This window comes from Lissotriton vulgaris, chromosome 10 (assembly GCF_964263255.1).
Source record: "Lissotriton vulgaris chromosome 10, aLisVul1.2, whole genome shotgun sequence".
Taxonomy (NCBI): domain Eukaryota; kingdom Metazoa; phylum Chordata; class Amphibia; order Caudata; family Salamandridae; genus Lissotriton; species Lissotriton vulgaris.
Window position 1 is genome coordinate 35,428,245 of NC_141698.1, and position 18,749 is coordinate 35,446,993.

At 41.5% G+C, this 18,749-nt stretch overlaps 1 protein-coding gene across 2 annotated transcripts in view; it reads left to right on the top strand.

Annotated features, from left to right (window-relative positions):
• Window positions 1–18,749, top strand: part of HDAC6 (histone deacetylase 6) — a 167,787-nt gene that overhangs the window by 34,702 nt on the left and 114,336 nt on the right. For both annotated transcript variants that reach the window (XM_086940369.1, XM_086940370.1), the window contains 4 exons: window positions 438–578; window positions 13,263–13,351; window positions 17,764–17,848; window positions 18,202–18,242. In XM_086940369.1, the coding sequence (XP_086796495.1) occupies window positions 438–578; window positions 13,263–13,351; window positions 17,764–17,848; window positions 18,202–18,242 (356 nt within the window). The remainder of the gene's footprint in view (window positions 1–437; window positions 579–13,262; window positions 13,352–17,763; window positions 17,849–18,201; window positions 18,243–18,749) is intronic.

Genomic DNA, 18,749 nt, shown 5'->3' on the forward strand with positions numbered 1-18,749 from the left:
GATGTGATGGATGAGACATATGCTGGCTAATTTAACTTTGTACAGATGAGACGTAAACGTAGGCTTTTGACCGAGTGCCAAAGAGCAGTTTGTCTGTAAGTAGGGATGAATAAATAAAGGTGTGTGGCAATGCCTTGCTGTAACCCCTAAGATATTTTTCTTTTTTTTGTCCTGGGAGCAGGGTAATGTGTATGAAATTGTAGTGTTCCAGGGGATGGCGTCGGTCTTTATAGAGTTGTGGCTGGCTTTGTACTTCTGTCCTGTGGAACTTATATGCCTCTGCTCTTAGCCTGCTCTGCTGGACGATGCCTACTACCTTGTCCAATGTCTATTCCCCCCCTCCGACCTATGCCATTTATTCAGTCTCTGTTTTCTATTTCGCCCTGCCCATCCGTTTCCCCTTACTGTCAAGCTTTCTCTCTCTTTGTGTATCGCAGAAGAAAGGAGGAAAGAAGGCAGGCCAGCCTGCTCCCAACCCGCAGCAGAGGAGCCAGAACTTACAGGAGACCAGGAAGAAGGGCAAGATGAAACTGAACAGGAGCACTGATGAGGATATTGTGGCTCAGCTTCAGAGATTGGTAGGTGTTTTTTCCTATTTCTGTTCCCTGAAAATGACTCTTTGCCTTATCTCCTTTAACAGTGCATTCCGCCTTTGTGATTCTTCTGGCTCCACGGGCCCCTACTCCCTTTAGACCCCACCAGCATACTACTGTAGAAGTTACCAGAAAGTAGGGCTTGTAACACACTCCATGTCCTGTTGTTTTGAGTGGCATTTTCACCCGTTTCCCTTTGAGAGATTATACATCACGCTGTAAATCTGAAACTCTGGGACGCCATTTCTATTCTAGTTTGTTGTTCAGTCCTGTCTATGATGTCTGCTGGATGCAGTGGGGTTCGAGAGCGATCTGTTTCATGGTGTAGATCACTTGGAAGGATCTGGTCAGAGGTTGAGAGCCCATGGCCCTCTATCACACCTGGCTAATCTTCAGCATCATGTAGGCTTGCCTTTCGTTTTCAGCAAATGGAGGACACGTTGATGGCAGGCACAGTTGTTTATAAACATATTTTATAACTCACTTGTTTCCTAATACTCTCTTGTTGCTCAAAGAGCAGTGTCTCTGAGAACCAGGGCTGAACTAGCCAACGTATTGTTCTTCTCGAAGAATCAAGGAGTAGCATTTTGGACCAATTGGAAAAAGGCACAGCTTTGTTTGCAGCACGGACTAGTCAGACGCTGCCTCTTAAACTTTTGAACTCTGGAGAGAGGCCACTTTCTGTAGTATGTGTGTGGTTTAGAAAACCATTGCCATGTTCTTGTCTGTCTGGGATTAGATTTAAGATCTCATGGGGGATGCCACAACCTTCACTTGGCTTTGGGTCGATTAGGAGCTCTGCTAATGCTCCCACATGCAACTGCTTTTGTTTAATGCTATCAGCTTGATCAGTTCCTAGTGTTACAGTTTACTGCATCCCCTGCTTGCGGTACCAACATCCTGGTTATTCTTTCCCTTAATGAAGCATGATAAATATATATATATATATATATATATATATATATATATATATATATATATATATATATATATATATATATATATATATATATATATATATATATATATATATATAGGTATTGCGCACGTCTTTCTTTTATCTAATTGAGATGTCTGACACATCTCGAAACGAGCCCCGACCCACGAGGATGATGGCGCCCTTCTTGTCAGGATCTTGGGACGTGAAGCGAGGAGCTTCTTTAAAAGGGTGGCCTCCGGCTGCTAAAGAGATGACACCACTAGAGTTGGACTGGAAGAGGCCCCCAGGAGGGGCCCGCCTGAACTTTGGGAATGAAAACTTTGGCGCAGCTAGGGTATGCCGAGGATTACCCTCAGCAGGACAGACTTGGAACTTTGGGGAAACAAGATAAACTGCTAGGGTATGCCGAGGATTACCCTCAGCAGGACAGACTTGGAACTTTGGGGAAACAAGATAAACTGCTAGGGTATGCCGAGGATTACCCTCAGCAGGACAGACTTGGAACTTTGGGGAAACAAGATAAACTGCTAGGGTATGCCGAGGATTACCCTCAGCAGGACAGACTTGGAACTTTGGGGAAACAAGATAAACTGCTAGGGTATGCCGAGGATTACCCTCAGCAGGACAGACTTGGAACTTTGGGGAAACAAGATAAACTGCTAGGGTATGCCGAGGATTACCCTCAGCAGGACAGACTTGGAACTTTGGGGAAACAAGATAAACTGCTAGGGTATGCCGAGGATTACCCTCAGCAGGACAGACTTGGAACTTTGGGGAAACAAGATAAACTGCTAGGGTATGCCGAGGATTACCCTCAGCAGGACAGACTTGGAACTTTGGGGAAACAAGATAAACTGCTAGGGTATGCCGAGGATTACCCTCAGCAGGACAGACTTGGAACTTTGGGGAAACAAGATAAACTGCTGAAGGTCTGCGTGGTAGTGAAATCCTATCTGCATATTGTGACTGAGGTACGGAACACTTTCCCTTTAAATGCAATGATTGCACTCTGGACACATCGTGCTGACATTTGATTTTACCAAGATCAGCATTGGGAACCAGTTAACTTTTGAGGGGCAGTGGAGCATTATGGGCAATGGAGTCCCGTGATGATATGACTTTGAATATAAAAGCAGAGAAAACTGTTTTATTTCATACCACTGTGGGGTTACTTGGAAACCTGAAACACACAAGTACTCTTCTCTGCTCTCCTTTCTACAGAGCAAATGAGATAAAATAAGACTTTATACACTGTCCCTTTAATATGGAGTCAATGACTGAAGTCCTTTCTCACTGCCTAATGAGATACGTTATTTAAACCAAAACGAACCCACAGACACTGCAGCTTGGCATTTGATGAAGAGTTTTGTAAACTCGAAACGCGTTATGTCTGTTCTTTTAATAAAAAGATCTTTCACAAGCACTGTTGGTGTGGCCCGTGCAGTGTGAGGTATTGCGCACGTCTTTCTTTTATATATATATATATATATATATATATATGTAGAACAAGGCTGTCCCTGCTTGGAGGAACAGTTCCGGGGCACACTGCGGGTATTGAAGTCCTTTTAGTCCACCCAGCATGACGCGTTTCGTCTCACTGACTTCCTCAGATGCTGTTCGGTGTGTAAGGAAACCTAGTTTTTGAGGTTCATTTTTAAAAAGCAATTTTGGGCTCCGCCTTTGTGATGTTCAGCGAAGAGGGACTACAATGGAAAAGCAGTCCCTCAGTGTTTCTTGCCGCCATCTTGGAGTGTAGGCCTCTGTATTGCTCATTGCCATGATTGTGTTTTGTGGCTTAGTTTTTATGAGGCGCTTTCATGCTTGGTTAAAGAAAGGGGCATTTCACTCCAAGCCCGTTGTCGCTGGAAAGTTGATTTGGGAGCCGTGCTTTTGATACCCATTGCATCAGCCGCTTTGTAATATGCCGAATCTGAGAGTGCTGTTGTAAGTAAACAATACTCCAACATGTCGTCATGTCCAACTCCTCGTTAGCAGATACTACATAGTTAGGCAGCGGCGGTTCCAGCAGAATTCTCTTTACGATAGCTATACCAAGTCCACTTTTCTGCCGAACTCTTCGTGATGGGTGCCTCCTTCGTGCAAGTGGACTTGGTATAGATATATATATATATATATATATATGTACCAAAAAATACTTCTTCTATTCCGAAGTAAGCCAGGACACCCAGAATGTGTTTGCAAAAATTTATTCAGCAAGTGAAAAAGTGCGACGCGTTTCGCCGATAAGGCTTGCTCACGCTCGTCAAGCATACAATGACGGCCATTTTTAAAGTGCTCAAAAGACACCCCCAGTGTGCGCATATAGCCACCTTGGTAATGCGGGCTGCCATCTTATACAGGTACACATAATACACATTCATTATGTACATAATGCATTAATGTCATGATTGAACCTTGTATCGTATTTAGAACCAATATTGAAACGTCTACATATAAAGCGACGCAATTATAAACAAAAGTTTACATGTTGTGCCTCATGTTCATAAATATGAAAAAGCACGAAAAACAATTTTTAACCAGGCACATTTAGGATATTTAAATTCCTTGATTAGACACTTGTTAAACCCAATGCTGAGGAGTTGTCATAATCACAAATTAATTGCATATTTATTTAGTGGTAAATAACATCTTGACCACTAAACTTCAGAAAAAGCACCTCTGGGAATAGTTTTTCGTGCTTTTTCATATTTATGAACATGAGGCACAACATGTAAACTTTTGTTTATAATTGCGTCGCTTTATATGTAGACGTTTCAATATTGGTTCTAAATACGATACAATGTTCAATCATGACATTAATGCATTATGTACATAATGAATGTGTATTATTTGTACCTGTATAAGATGGCAGCCCGCATTACCAAGGTGGCTATATGCGCACACTGGGGGTGTGTTTTGAGCACTTTAAAAATGGCCGTCATTGTATGCTTGACGAGCGTGAGCAAGCCTTATGTTATGCAAGGTTGGCCCAACCCCTGAAGAGCCTTGAATACTGTGCATAAGGCTTTTAAGGCGATCCGTTTCCGCACTGGGAGCCAGTGCAACTTCGCCAGCTCTTGGGACACGGAGGCAAACTTAGGTATGCCCGTGATAAGACGAGCTGCTGCGCTTTGCAAGGCCTGTAGTTTGTTGAGAAGCCCCCTGTTGGACATTGAGCAGTAAGCCATTACAGTAATCAAGGCGGGACAGGACCAGAGCTGTCACCACTGTTTTCCTATACTCGTCAGGTAAAAAGGGCAGAATCTTACAAATTATTTTCAATGTAAAATGAATGGCTGAGGACAATGCATTGACTTGGGGCCTAAAGGTAAGTTTGTCGTCCATCAAAACCCCTAGGTTCTTAACCTTCATGACTGGGGAGGGGGGACGCCCAACTCTTCAGGCCACCAGTTTGAGGTCCAGAAGTTCTCTCTGGGTCCAAAAAGTAGAACTTCGGTTTTAGCCGAGTTTAATTTTAAACAGTTCCTGGTCATCCATTCACTGACTTCTAGCATGCACTCTTTGAACCTGCTGGCAGTGCCTTCCTCTCTCCCTGGAAGCAGTAAAATGTAGTTTCTTAAATGTAGTTTCTTATATAGCGCACGTATCACCACAAAGGGTATCTCGGCGCTTGCTTTGGGAACCCGTCCTGGTTTTTCCCTATGGGATAGCCCAGCTGTGCACCCCCAAGGTGAAAGCCAGGCATTCCGCCGCGGGGGCAGTAGTGGAGATTGAGAAAGCTATTGCCCAGAGTTGCAGAGCGTGAACCCCTGATTCAAGTAGGCACCGAAGCGAGAATTATCAGGTCCGTGGACATTTGGGCTCCAAACCCTGCCGCGTTGGGAATTGAACCCTGGTCCCGGGCCGACCCCTGCTTCTGGGTCTGCCTCCTCTAACCGGTGAGCCACACTTCTCCACTGCAGTGGCACCACAATCTGCGTGTCATCTGCGTATGATGTTAACTCAAACCCATGAGATCGAATGACTGGGGCCAGTGTGGAAACATAAACATTGAACAGGGTGGGACTCAGGGAGGAGTCCTGGGACACCCCACAAGGAAGCTTGAAAGATTTGGACTTAAACTCACCCAAAGCCACCACTTGGCTCCTGTTAAAGAGGAAAGCTTTCAGGATCCTATGGGCTTTCCCGTGAATCCCGCATGCCTCCAAACGGTCCACCAAGATCGTATGGTGGACCGTATCAAAGGCCGCTGACAAATCCAGCTGGATCAGAGCTGCTTTACCTCCTGCATCCAACACTTTCCTAATGTCCTCAAATGATTTGATTAGAGCAGATTCCGTGCTGTGACATGCTCTGAATCCATGTTGCGATGGATCAAGGGCTTGAGTGGCCTCTAAGAATGCGCTAAGCTGATTATTCATAATTCTCTCAATTAACTTGGCTGGTAATGGTAGCCGGGCGATGGGACAGTAATTATTTGGGTCGGAGTTATCCAAATTTGTATTTTTTTAGCAAGGGGAGGATCGAGGCCTGTTTCCAGAAGGATGGGAATTCACCTGCCTCAAACATGTTGTTCAACAGTTTAGCTAGAGTGGTGGCTATAGGAGCCGCCGCTAGCTTAGCTATAGCAGCCGGACAGAGGTCTCTAGGAGAGCCTGATTTTGTGCTCAGCAACCGTTTCATTATCTCCACCTCACTTACAGGGGCAACGCTCAGGAACCTGCCCTCTTGTGCGTTGGCCGTTGCGACTTCCGGCCTGGCAACTGGTGGATTGGCCCTGACTTGACCGTCCAGGGAGTTAAAGATCATCTCCACCTTATTTAAAAAGAACTTTGCTAAGCCTTCACATAATTCCTGACTGGGGGGCGCGGTGTCTGGCTTAGGGGCCGCCAGACTCGAGACTGCTTGAAAAAGCTCCTTGGGCGAGTTCCTGGCATCCTTAATACGGTTGGTGAAATAGTTTAATTTTGCCTTCCCTATCAGATCTTTGTATAATGCTAGTCCAGATTTAAGCCTCCTCTTGTCGGCCTCATGATAGTTTTTCCGCCACACCTGTTCCAGCTTCTTACAGATGATCTTATGCTTTCTAATCTCCTCCGAGAACCACGGGGCCGAAGGGATCGTGCGGGTGGACTGATGGTTTTTGGGTGGGGCTAGGAGCGTACATGCATAGTCCAACCAGTTGGAGTAGGTTGCAGCCACTTGGTCCACATCTGATGGAATTGACACCATAGAGGATACCAAAAGATCCACGAGGGAGCTTCCCTCTATCTTATTCCAAGCTCTGCAGGTCCTAGATGGTTTTCTGACCCACGCCAATCTAAGGGGTTTAGCAGTGGAGATGTTGAAGCACACTGCGGCGTGGTCCGACCAGGTAACTGGACAGATTGAGGAAACTACTAGGTCTGGGTGAAGACGCCATAGAGGTTATGCCCCGCCTTATGCATAGGGCCAACCACCAGCTGTTTCAGCTCAGCACTGTCCATCATCTCCAGGAGATCTAGTGTATCAGGGTCTAGGCTGTTGTCTAGATGAAAATTAAAATCCCCTAAGACTGTAAAGGTATGTAAATGATATGAACTTGCACTTCACATCTCATTTTAACCATACCAGAATAGAACTTTTGGATGTTAGCATTTTTGTACACAATAATAAACTTGCCACTACAGCGCACAGGAAACCCACGGCAGGCAATGCCACGCTGCATGCTACAAGTTGTCATCCAAAGCACTTGATAGCTAGTATTCCGTATGGTGAACTTTTGAGGTTAAAACGGGTATGTAGCACTAAGGAAGAATTTGAAAAATGCAAACTAGACACCTTATCTAGGCTCAGGAATAGAGGTTACATCAACAAAATGCTAAGTGATGCTGTTGAAAATCTGACAGTAGAACACGAGAATCACTATTACCACATAATGAAACTAGTGACGATGAGGTTATTGAATCCACATCGGATACTCCAAGGCTTATCACAACCTTCAGTTGGCAGGAGAGAAAAATTTGTGCCATAGTAAATAAGCATTGGCCGATTGTATTAACAGACAATGTACTGTCAAATAGACTCCCGTTAAAACCCACAGTGACCTTTAGAAAAACACAAAGCACGGGGGCAGCATTACCTAGAGTTAATCCTGAAATTACTACTAAGAAACATGGTTGAAACCAAGACAAGGATTTTGTAAATGTGCATCATGTCGCGCATGTAAATTTGGAATTAACACATCTCATTACAAGACCCCGTTTAAAGAAGATGTGATAAAAATTAAGGGAAATTTTAGTTGCAGAACGGATTATGCAGTATATGTGCTCACGGGCACCTGTGGTCTTAGGTACGTGGGAAGTACGAAGCTGCAGGGGCACGTGAGAATACTGCAACATTTGCGGGCAATCATCAACAATGATCCTGCATATCCTGTTGCCCGACATTTTAAGGATACACGTAATAACGATGTTTCCTGCCTGACATACTATGTTATAGACTCTGTACCATTGCCCCAGAGAGGAGGCAATCTGAAAAAACTACTTAGACAAAGAGAAACTAGATTCATTGTGGATCTTGATAGTAAATTCCCGAATGGATTAAATAATACAGAAGATTTGTATACCTTTTTATTGGATCACAGTTGAGCTTAGGGTTTAGTCTTTTTTTAGAATTTCTATGTAATGAATCTTTTGTAGTTTTTTGGATTTTTTTTATATGTTTTTTAATGATGGTTTTTAACTATATAGTTATTATACCTGGTATACATATCATATTTATAGAAATTTGACTCTCTACATGGTCTATTATGGAACTTCCGATTTTCCTCAGAATGAGACTATAGGGATAGTATAACTACCCAACAGGCTTGTCGGGTGGTATGATGATTGATTTTTTGGTAAAAAGGTTTTTTTTATGGCACTCATCAATTGTCCACCGGATGGCTGGTGTGGACAATCTGTCTTTCGCGCCTTTTTTTAGATAACTTTTTTAGCATTTCTCTTTTTGTATCACTTGTTACTAGTTTTTTATAGACATATAATGGTTTCTCTGAACTATGAGACACCAGATTGCTGCATTATGCACAGTTTAATATTATTCAGTTAGGCACAATTCATATATATATATATATATATATATATATATATATATATATATATATATATATAGTCACACATCTGTGAAATTAAATAGAAAAAAAACCATTTTTGAACCATAATGTTCAAGCTGGAGCTTTTTAATTTAACAGTATTGGCACACATTCAAAACACTAGATAAGCTTTTATCTCAATGGAGCCCTGAGTATAATCGGTCTAGATATTAATTTAGACATTAACACTCCCATCTTTAGGTTCAGCAATAAAGTAATCTTTTCCTGTCATTTTAACTCGCTCATCATATCTGTTTCCTCAAGTTCAATATTCCCCCTCCTATTCTCTCAGATAGTTTTGTGTCTCTCTCTTTATAGTCTTTGAATGTTACAAATGTAACTGATATTGTGGTCTATCAATCTTCTGTATCAGAGTGAGAGATGAAAATATTCATAAACAGTTTTAGAGAAAACGGGTGTAATTCTGTGTCTTTTCAAGGCCATGTGGACATATCGGATTCAAAAAGACCATCCAGTAGTTTTTTTGCTAGACTAGATGTAATGAAAAGCCCATAAGAAGAAGGCTGCAATACTTCTCAAGCTTGAAACTTTAATTGAGAAATATGTTTGTTCTCCACAAAGTGTTTCACAATGCTAGAACAAACATTATTTATTTATTTATTTTATAGCATTTGTAAGGCGCGACAGCTACCCACAAAGGGTTTCCCGGCGCCGAAAATCAGCAAACACACATGGCACGACTAGAGAGAGAGCAGATCTGGAAGCGGAGATTATTGATCAAACAACCAGGTTTTCACGCTTTTTCTGAAACTCCTGTAGTTTTCTTCTTTGCGTATCTGAGTAGGCAGAGTGTTCCAAAGGGTTGGTCCCAGAAATGCAAAAGATCTTCCACCCAGTCTAGCCCGTTTATACCTTGGCACCGCAAACTTCGCAGATGTCATTGAGCGAAGATTGCGATTTGGAAGGTAGGGCTTGGCAAGGTCTTGAAGATATTTGGGGGCAGTCCCAGCTTTAATTTGGAACAAATAGCTCAGGGCTTTAAAGCGGATCCGATTTTCGACCCTAAGCCAGTGTAGATCTCTGAGATGTTTAGTTATTCTGGCATATCTGGGGATTCTACAAAGCAGTCTGGCCGCAGCATTTTGCACTAGCTGTAGGCGTCTTATGACTGCTTTATTTGCACCCAGATATAGGATGTTGCCGTAGTCAAGCCGAGATGTCACTAAGGCATTGACTACGGTCTTCTGGGTGGTTGATGGTAACATCCAGACGATTTTACGAAGCCATCTGATAATAGTAAAACAGATACCAGCCACTTTATTAGCTTGCTGGACCATAGATAAGCTGTCGTCGATGATGACTCCAAGATTCCTGACTTGGGTGGCAGGGGTCGGGAGCTTGCCCAATGAGGTCGGCCAATGTGAATCGCTCCAGAGGTTTTTACTGTTCCCTAAGAGGAGGATCTCTGTTTTCTCCCCATTTAACTTAAGTTGGTTGGCCGACATCCAGCAGAAAATTTCGTGGAGGCCTGTTTTAAGTGCAGATGAATCAGACGAATCGGATTTAGATAATGAGAATAGAATCTGAGAGTCGTCTGCATAGGTCATCAAAACAAGACCAAAATTCTCAGCAAGGGTAGCTAATGGGCGAAGGTACAAATTAAACAAAAGGGGACTCAGAATGGATCCCTGTGGTACACCGTGCGGGGAGTGGAAAACATCCGAACAAGCCTCAGAAGAGGTAATCTGAAAGGTCCGGGAGGATAAATAGGATTTGATCCATTCTAGCGCCTTGCCCTCGACACCACTCTCCCCCAGGCTGTAAAGCAGTCTGGAGTGAGAGATGGTGTCGAAGGCTGCGCTTAGGTCCAATAGGACCAGTGCCACCGTTTGGCCATCATCCCTGAGCTCTTTAATTTTTTCCGTGATTCCGAGTAGGGCAGTTTCAGTGGAGTACCCACTCCTGAATCCGGACTGAGAAGGGTGGAGTAGTTCATTATTTTCCACATATGTGGAAAGAGCTTCATGAATGTGCTTTTCCAGCATTTTGGAAAAGGCAGGAAGTAACGATATTGGTCGATAGTTGGCCAATACCGTAGGATCGGCGGCTGGTTTTTTCAGCAGAGGGCTGACTATGGCGTGTTTCCACATAGCAGGAACTGAAGCCTGTTCCATGGACGCATTGAGAATGTCCGTAATGGGCGTCAGGATAAAATCCTCCAGTTGGCTGATAATACTGATGGGTATAGGATCACGAGGAGAGCCCGATTTAATAGCTTTAAGAAGTTTCTTCGTTTTATCCGATGTTAAGGGGGGCCAGACTTCAAGATGACAGTTTCTTTTGAAACTTTGGAAGGTATCCTCTTGATTATGAGAGATAGAACTGTTGTTATTAATATTAGAGACGATTTTTTCGATCTTTTCAGTAAAAAAAGACGCCAAGTCTTGACATTGCTGAGTATTAAGAGGGGTATGTGAAACCCACCGTCCCAGGGATAATCCTTATCACCAGTAACATTATTACTTGTCTCGTGATTTTGCATCCCATTTGCCCAATATATACATTTCCACAAAGACTTTTAATTTTGTTACGTCGCCTCATATCACATTTAGCGTAGTTTTGTAATATCATTTATTTGACCATTTCTGGGATTACAGACTTTGAATTATAGCAGTTGCTGCTTTATAATCAAGGATATTTTCCATGATTTTGTTTCCTCGATGTTTCTAATGCATCTTTTTTCTAAAATACTCAATAAACCAATTTATCCTTGATATTTCTTTTTCTAGTGTATGTACACCATCAAAGGTTTGTCTTTGAAATGTTGTAATTTATGTAGGAATCATTTTCCACATAAGCTTCCAAGGATGTTCAATGATTTTTTTTCTGTTATTCCTTTCTCTGTAGTATGCAGAACTCATTTTCTTCAACTTACCCAGATATTCCTGACTTTTTTTTCTTTTTGTTTCAGGCCTAGTTACATGTAAAATAGTTCATTTTTTGTACAGCACTGCTTCCAAATTGTGTCTTATTCAAAATCTATTAATCATTGTTTATTATACCATTGTGTATATTTCTTTCTACCAATCATTTGGATTCGCTTTCAATAACATTCTCAATAACAAGAAAATGATTTCATTAATTATCTTTGATGTACAGAGATCTGTAACTGCTTTTTGACCCTGAATAACGTGTCTGAAATATGCACCTTAAAATTACCCATCTCTAATGTTAGTTTAGTTGATTAATGAGAATTTAATATATAATCCTTAAACTTGTACAATACCTCTGTGCTCCCTCCCCATATCCAAAACAAAATATCTAAGAACACCAATAAACTTTCAATGTCAAGCCCACACTTCATATAGAAATGTTGCAAAAATAAATTATTCTCCAAATCTGAAATCGTTTTGAAACAAAAGTAAAAAGCTTTTTAAATCTGAAGATTTCAGGAATTTACATTTCTTCTGTTCCTTCTAAGACACCCTATGAAATGTTGATGTACAAATGTATGATGTAACATATAATATTAAAAAAAAGATAGTTTAATCCGTTTCTTCAAATTTGATTCTAAAATGTTGTAGGTACCCAGCTCAACAGTTGTAAAAAGAAGTCGGCATATTTAGGTAGCTGGACTTTGCAACATATCATTCATTGGCTTGATCAGGTTCTTTGATTCTTGAATTTCTATGAAGTTGTGCTAATGTACACAAAAGTGGTGTAATCAGGTGTTCAATGTTTAGTTATCCATTCATGTCGTCATTGATCCATCCTTTTTCTAATAGATGTCTTAGTAGCTTTTTAAGTGACAATATATTTCATATTCATGATCACAGAATAATGTGATGGAACTCCCTTTCTCCAGTACTTTTAAAGCCGATTGTTTGTACCTTTCGCCTCTCATGATACTCTAATCTCCCTTTGCGTTGGCTTTCACAAGCAACAAATTCTCTGATTGCAGATTTTTGAAGACTTTCATTTTCAAGTCACTCGTGTTTATGCCTATTTCTTGGTATTTAAAAAAATCTTTTCTATATCATGCTGTAGCATAATTCTAAAGTTTTAATCCAAACTGGTTCCTCTGTCTTTAGCCCAGGTTTAAATGGATCTATTTCCGTTATTTCTAACAAGTTATCCTCTTTGTCTATAAAAATGAGGTTAACATAAAGACCTGTACCCAAAAACCTTGTCTCAAATTTTTGGGATTCTGTAATTGACAGAAATATATATTATATTTAGAACTACTTTATATTAAAGCAGAGTGGAGTGGAACATCCAATTCAGTTACTTACAGATTCATGTGGACAGCGTATGGTAATATAGTCTTCTTTAAAAAAGCTATTAAATTGGAAAATATAATTTTCTTTAAATAGTGTTATTGCAGTGAGAATGGCTTCATAAGAATCTGTTAAAAATGGCTAGAACAGCAGGTAGTCGTACAATTTCTGAAGATATTTATAGTTACCTTTGAGTGTATAAATGAGTAGTATTTATTTTAATTGTATGTAAAAAAAATGTGTACATTACATGTAAATCTGGCATGAACCCAGTCCTCCTGCATCTTTGTTGGACACCTCAGGTTCAGACCGTATCTCTGTTTTTTTCTGCCATTGCCACCACAATGCTGAACTGCGTACAGGGTCTGACTGAAAGGTGTGTCCTTTCTCATGTCTAGGACTTGCGCCGAGCTGAGGCTGTCTTGACCGGTACGGCATTGGTGTGTGACGAGATGCTAACTGATTTCCACTGTCTCTGGGACAAAGAGTAAGTTGTACTGGGGCAAGCAATTCTTGATATCTTCATTTCACTTTACCATTCTCCTCCCACCTGTGTTTGAGAACCTACCAGTGACTATATCTGTATAAGAAAGGAGGGTTTAAAGAATATCTTAAGGACAAAGAGGCATGTACCTATGCTGTGTCTTTAAGCTATAGAAAACGGAATACCCAGAATACACATTGTGATCAGTCACATGTCCACAAAAAAATAAAAATATCAATGCCGAATTTGACTTAATCAGTAAGGAGGTTAAACAATTAGAAACACATAACTGGTAAAGTAAAGTTGAGCAGTTAGCTTTGCTAAAATGAATAAAATATGAATACCACAAATTCACCAAGTAGAATAGGTCACATTTGGGTCAAGAATCATAAAATGAATTTTCTCACTGAAACAGGCAAATTGTTGTGGTGTTCGATTTAGAATTCATGGAAAATAAGACTAATATACACATACTTGAAGACTCAACAGGAATGACTAACATATGCCATAACTATAAAAGAACACGAACATATGTTATTTGAATACAAACTCAGTACACCTTTTCGGAATCAAGTTCTATATAGCCTCCAGGAGATTTCAATGGCATTCATCACATTGGAATTCCCCACAATAACTCTGGGGATTTGTGACGCCCCAGTGGGACCTGCTTTAACAACATCAGCGATACCAAAGAGCTCAGTGTTATTGACCTAATGGTAACATGTGCATTAAAACTGGAAGTCTTCCAAGTTCTTGTCAATATATAAATAATGGGCATAGCTCACGTGCTTAAAAGTGGCCAAAACCTCCTAAAACTCCTCTTTTCCAACACAAACCAAGACTTCCCGCTCTGGACAATCTGGACAAGAACCTGCTGAAAATGGAACCCCAAATTCCTCTCTCTCCCGCTACCCTCCCCCAACCCAGAACTCATAAGGGAAACACACCAGTAAGTATATCTCATATATCATCCTACTGGATGCTCAGTTTAAGTATATGCTGGATGCGTACACCCACTTGATAATGCAGCATGTCTGCCCTGTGCACCAACTGTTTTGTGCGACTTCCTTTATCTTTTATCCGTTTCTCGTTTCCCTCCCCTTTTTTACTGGAATGAAAAAAAAGACTAAATACACTGAAAGGCTAATCCGAAAAGGTATTTAATATTAAAAACAGTTTAAGCTCACCCGTTTTAGAAAGAAGACATCCTGATGGATGCTGGAGAGAGAGAGAGAGCACCTGGTCTCAGGACACCTTATAGGTGTTCTCGCTCAGGTTCATGCAGGCAGGCTTCTCTGATATCCCTGAGCAGCCTGAATCAATACTCTGGCATTGATTAATGGAAAGTGCGAATGAAGGAGCTAGATGCACAACTCTGAATTAATGACTAAAAATGACAGGTCATTGTCTGAAGACCTGAGTGGCATCCTCCTTCTTGATGTATGGGATGCTTATATAGGACGATAGATGTTTGCTATATTGGATGAATTGTGCTCATTCTCTGTCGTCTTCTGCTTCATAGGTTTAGCTTTGCTTTAGAGAGCACTACTACAACTTCCTGTGGGAATGGGATCTCGATGCTTGGTCTTCTAGCATTAGTCTTTGCCTGCATGGCTACTGTCATCCCTGGAGTTTGTTCAGGATCATGGGAAAAACAGAGCAATTAAAAAAATTAAAAAAAGACTTAGTACACTGTTACAACGTCTGATTGTGCCTGTATTTCTAGCAGCGCACTGTGCTTTGATTGTCCATGATACTAATGTTTTTCTGCAACAGAAAGTTAAGTATAGGCAAAAAAATAAAATCTTGTCTCAATGCCTCAGAGTTTTCTGCACCCAAAGCTAGCAGGCACCCTCAAATTCACTTTGCTCATGAGCGATCCTGAAGGCAGGGACGGAGCACCCCTTTTTTTTTGTCCTCATACTGCCAAAACTCAAGATGGGATACCTTCAATCACTCCATGCCTACCTTTACCAGCCCTTGGGAGCAGCAAATGGAGAGAAATAGAGCTTTCCCTCCAAGATGACACAGTTACCTTCTCCCACTCCAGTTCACTTATCCGGAGGCCCCCATTAAAGTTACTAAGGAGGCCAAGTCCGACTGTGCAATGGCTTAATCATTGGACCCTGTTTCCTTTTCAACAAATCTGCCCAGGTCTTTACTTTACGAATCGCAGGCCATGTCAGACTCACTAGTATGAATGATGTTCTTCAAACATTCAGCGAAAGTCGGGGGGTGTTCCGATTTCCAAGCCCTACAAATTTCTCTCCTTGCGAGAATGATCACATAGAATATAAAATTAAACACAGGTGTATTCATATAGTAGTCATTTGGTAGACCAAAGAAAATCAGACTTGTATACTTACTTCCATTTGTCTTTCGAATACAATTTCCAAGAATTCACATATCTCCGTTCAATACAACTTGATTCCTGGACATTCCATAAAAATATGTATATCATCTGCATCTGGGTATTTGCACCTTGTACAACTATATGCATTCCCAGTCACCTTGGACAACTTTTTTGGAGACCAATATACTCTATAAGCAGTATACAGGTGATTCCTCCTCAATGCCGCTGGTTTAACTATAGCCTGTAACATAACAAAGGAGTCAGACTATACCTTATAGACATCTATTTCGTTCTCTCTGTATTCTTCCCCCCATGGTCTCAAAACTTCGGACTCTCCCTCATCCTCTGCATTCTGTAAAGCCCAATACCAGTACGAGACTTCCTTTTTCCACAAACCTGTTCTAATGACGTGATCTGCTTTTGAGTTTCCTTCCTCCTCCTGCCAACTCTGCGTCACCCACCAGGATGAAATCTGGTAATACTTAAACCTTGTTAGAAATCCTTGGGTTAACCTACTAAATGCATCCCAGCTCATAAGCTTGCAGCCTTCTTGTAGGTCGCCCCAACATTTTATACCCCCTGTTTTAAGAGACTGACTCAATCGATCTTGTAAGCATTCTTGAGTGCCGGGGGAGTTCCAGACTGGAGCCTGTGCTGCATAATAGGGGATATTAATGTTCCTTCTTATAAACATCCATGTTTTTTAAGCTGCCCTCAAAATCTTTAGCCTAACTTTTTTGTAAAATTTCGGATCTCAATACTTATACAGAAAAAAAACTGCCCTTGTACCACATCTTTTAACATGGCCTCAAACAAAAGACCTAACGATGAGGAATCGGTTTTATTCGCCAACATCCTAAAATTTCTGAAATGGAAAGCATAACAATAAGATAATAAGTCTGGTAAGGCTAACCCACCCACCTTACCACCTCTTCTTAATTTTTTCCAGGCTATCCTGGGACTCTTTGTCGCCCATATAAAGGTACCTATTTTGCCTTGTAGCTTGGCTATATCTTCTGTCTTAAATAGTAATGGGATTGAATTGTATAAGAAAGTGATTTTCGGTAAAATTATCATTTTCCCACGGTTGACTCGCCCATAGATGTTTAAAGGGAGGTTGGCCCATTGAGTAAGTAAACTGGCAAGCTCTTTAGAGATCCTCCTCCAATTCACTTTTGGGATATTCTCCAGATTCTGCACTAACTGGACCCCTAAATACCTAATTTGACTCTTTACCCCCTGATATCTGTTGACTTGATTACACAGCATTATTTCCGTTTTCTCTTTATTGCGGCGAGAGTGGCAAAGGTTATAAAGGCGGTAGTCAACTCAGATCAGAGGGGTTTTATACCTGGGAGGCAGTTAAATGAGCTAACGATCCAGGTAATGGGGGCCATAGACATGGCTGAAGCCAATAAGGCACCTCTGACAATAGTAGCAATAGACGCTGCGTAGCAATAGATGCTGCTAAAGCGTTCGATCAAGTTAATTGGACATATCTTTGGGGAACTTTAAAAATCTTCGGTTTCCCCGATAACTTTGTTCACGCGATGAGGAGAGTGTACTCTTGTCCTAAATCGAAGGTCTTGGTAAATGGAGTGCTGACAGATTGGTTTAACATCTCGAGGGTCACAAGGCAGGGGTGCCCCCTGTCACCACTTTTATTCAATCTTTACATTGAGCTTTTTGTCAGCTGGCTTAGGATGGATTCTGTTATTCAGCCCTATAAGATGGGAGATTTAGAACTTAAAACTGCTCTCTATGCAGACGATCTTCTCCTTTATTCAATAAATTCAACAGAGACCATACCTCGGTTATTTGAGATGGCAGAAAAATTTGGCGAGGTCTCAGGATATAAAATCAATAAAGGGAGCACCCCTTTCTAATGGTGTCTACAATGTCAAATACTTGCAAAAATTTAAAAGTGCTCCTTGCTGTGTCAGAATTCTTGTTTCAAGCTCCTCTGCAGTCACAGCCTCAGTGTCTACTCTCAACATGTGTCTACTACTTGCCTTGTCTGCATATTCATGTTCTGCTGATTGAGTTCTTACTTCCCTGACAGCTTCCCCGAATGCCCAGCTAGGCTGACCGCTGTGAAGGAGAAGCTAGCCCAGTATGGCTTGACCCAGCGTTGCATTCAGGTGCAGGTAAGTTGTTCCTAGCAGCATGCTATATACAGGTGTTTTACCCTGGTACTGCCCCTCCCCAGACCGTGGCTCGTGAAAGTTCTTGCTATCTCCCTCATCTTTTCATTGTCTCTCTACTTCTCATTCCTTTTCATTTGGCTGTTTCCTCTCTCATTGTCTTCCACTCGTCTATCTGCCTCTTTTGCTTTCCTTTTCTCTTCCTCTATTTCTTTGTCTTGCTTCCGCTTTCTTTTTGTCCCTCCCTGTCTCTCTTTCGTGCTCTTTCTCTCTGCCCCATCTCCATTGATTCTGAAGTCTTATGTCATGTATGTTCCCTTGATGAGCTACTTACTGTTTTCTCTTTTTCCTCGTAGGGCCGGGAGGCTACTGATGAAGAGATCCTCCTGGTTCACAGGTAGGTGTTGTGATAAGGGGGCGGGTGATATTTGTGATGTTCCAATGAAAGTTCTTCCATCATGATCCCTTAAAGATTAGACCGTGATTGGTATGATGGTGGGTTGAGGTCTTCCTTCTGAATTGGTTCAGCACTGGTGCACAGCGGTGCATTCTTCACATTGATCCAGTGCTGAGTTTTGGTGCAGCTGCTCAGTATTGAGCTCAGCATTACTAATACATGGCAAGTGCAAGACATTTTCCATGCCTAGCTTGTAGTAAGGGTTAATTCTGCAAATATTGCTAATACTTATCCACTATACAAGAGCTGTGAAAAGAAAACCTTTCTGAGAAGAGGCAAAAACAACTCCCTGGGCCCTTGTACATTGTGCCACCCAAGTTAGATTCTCCTGCTCCTCGGAGTCATGTAGCTAGCCTGTCGGTTTACAGAGTTGGAAAAATGGACAGCGGCCTCAACATATCTTTCATAGATCTAGTTCACAAGGTTTGAGTAGTGTAAATTATTGCT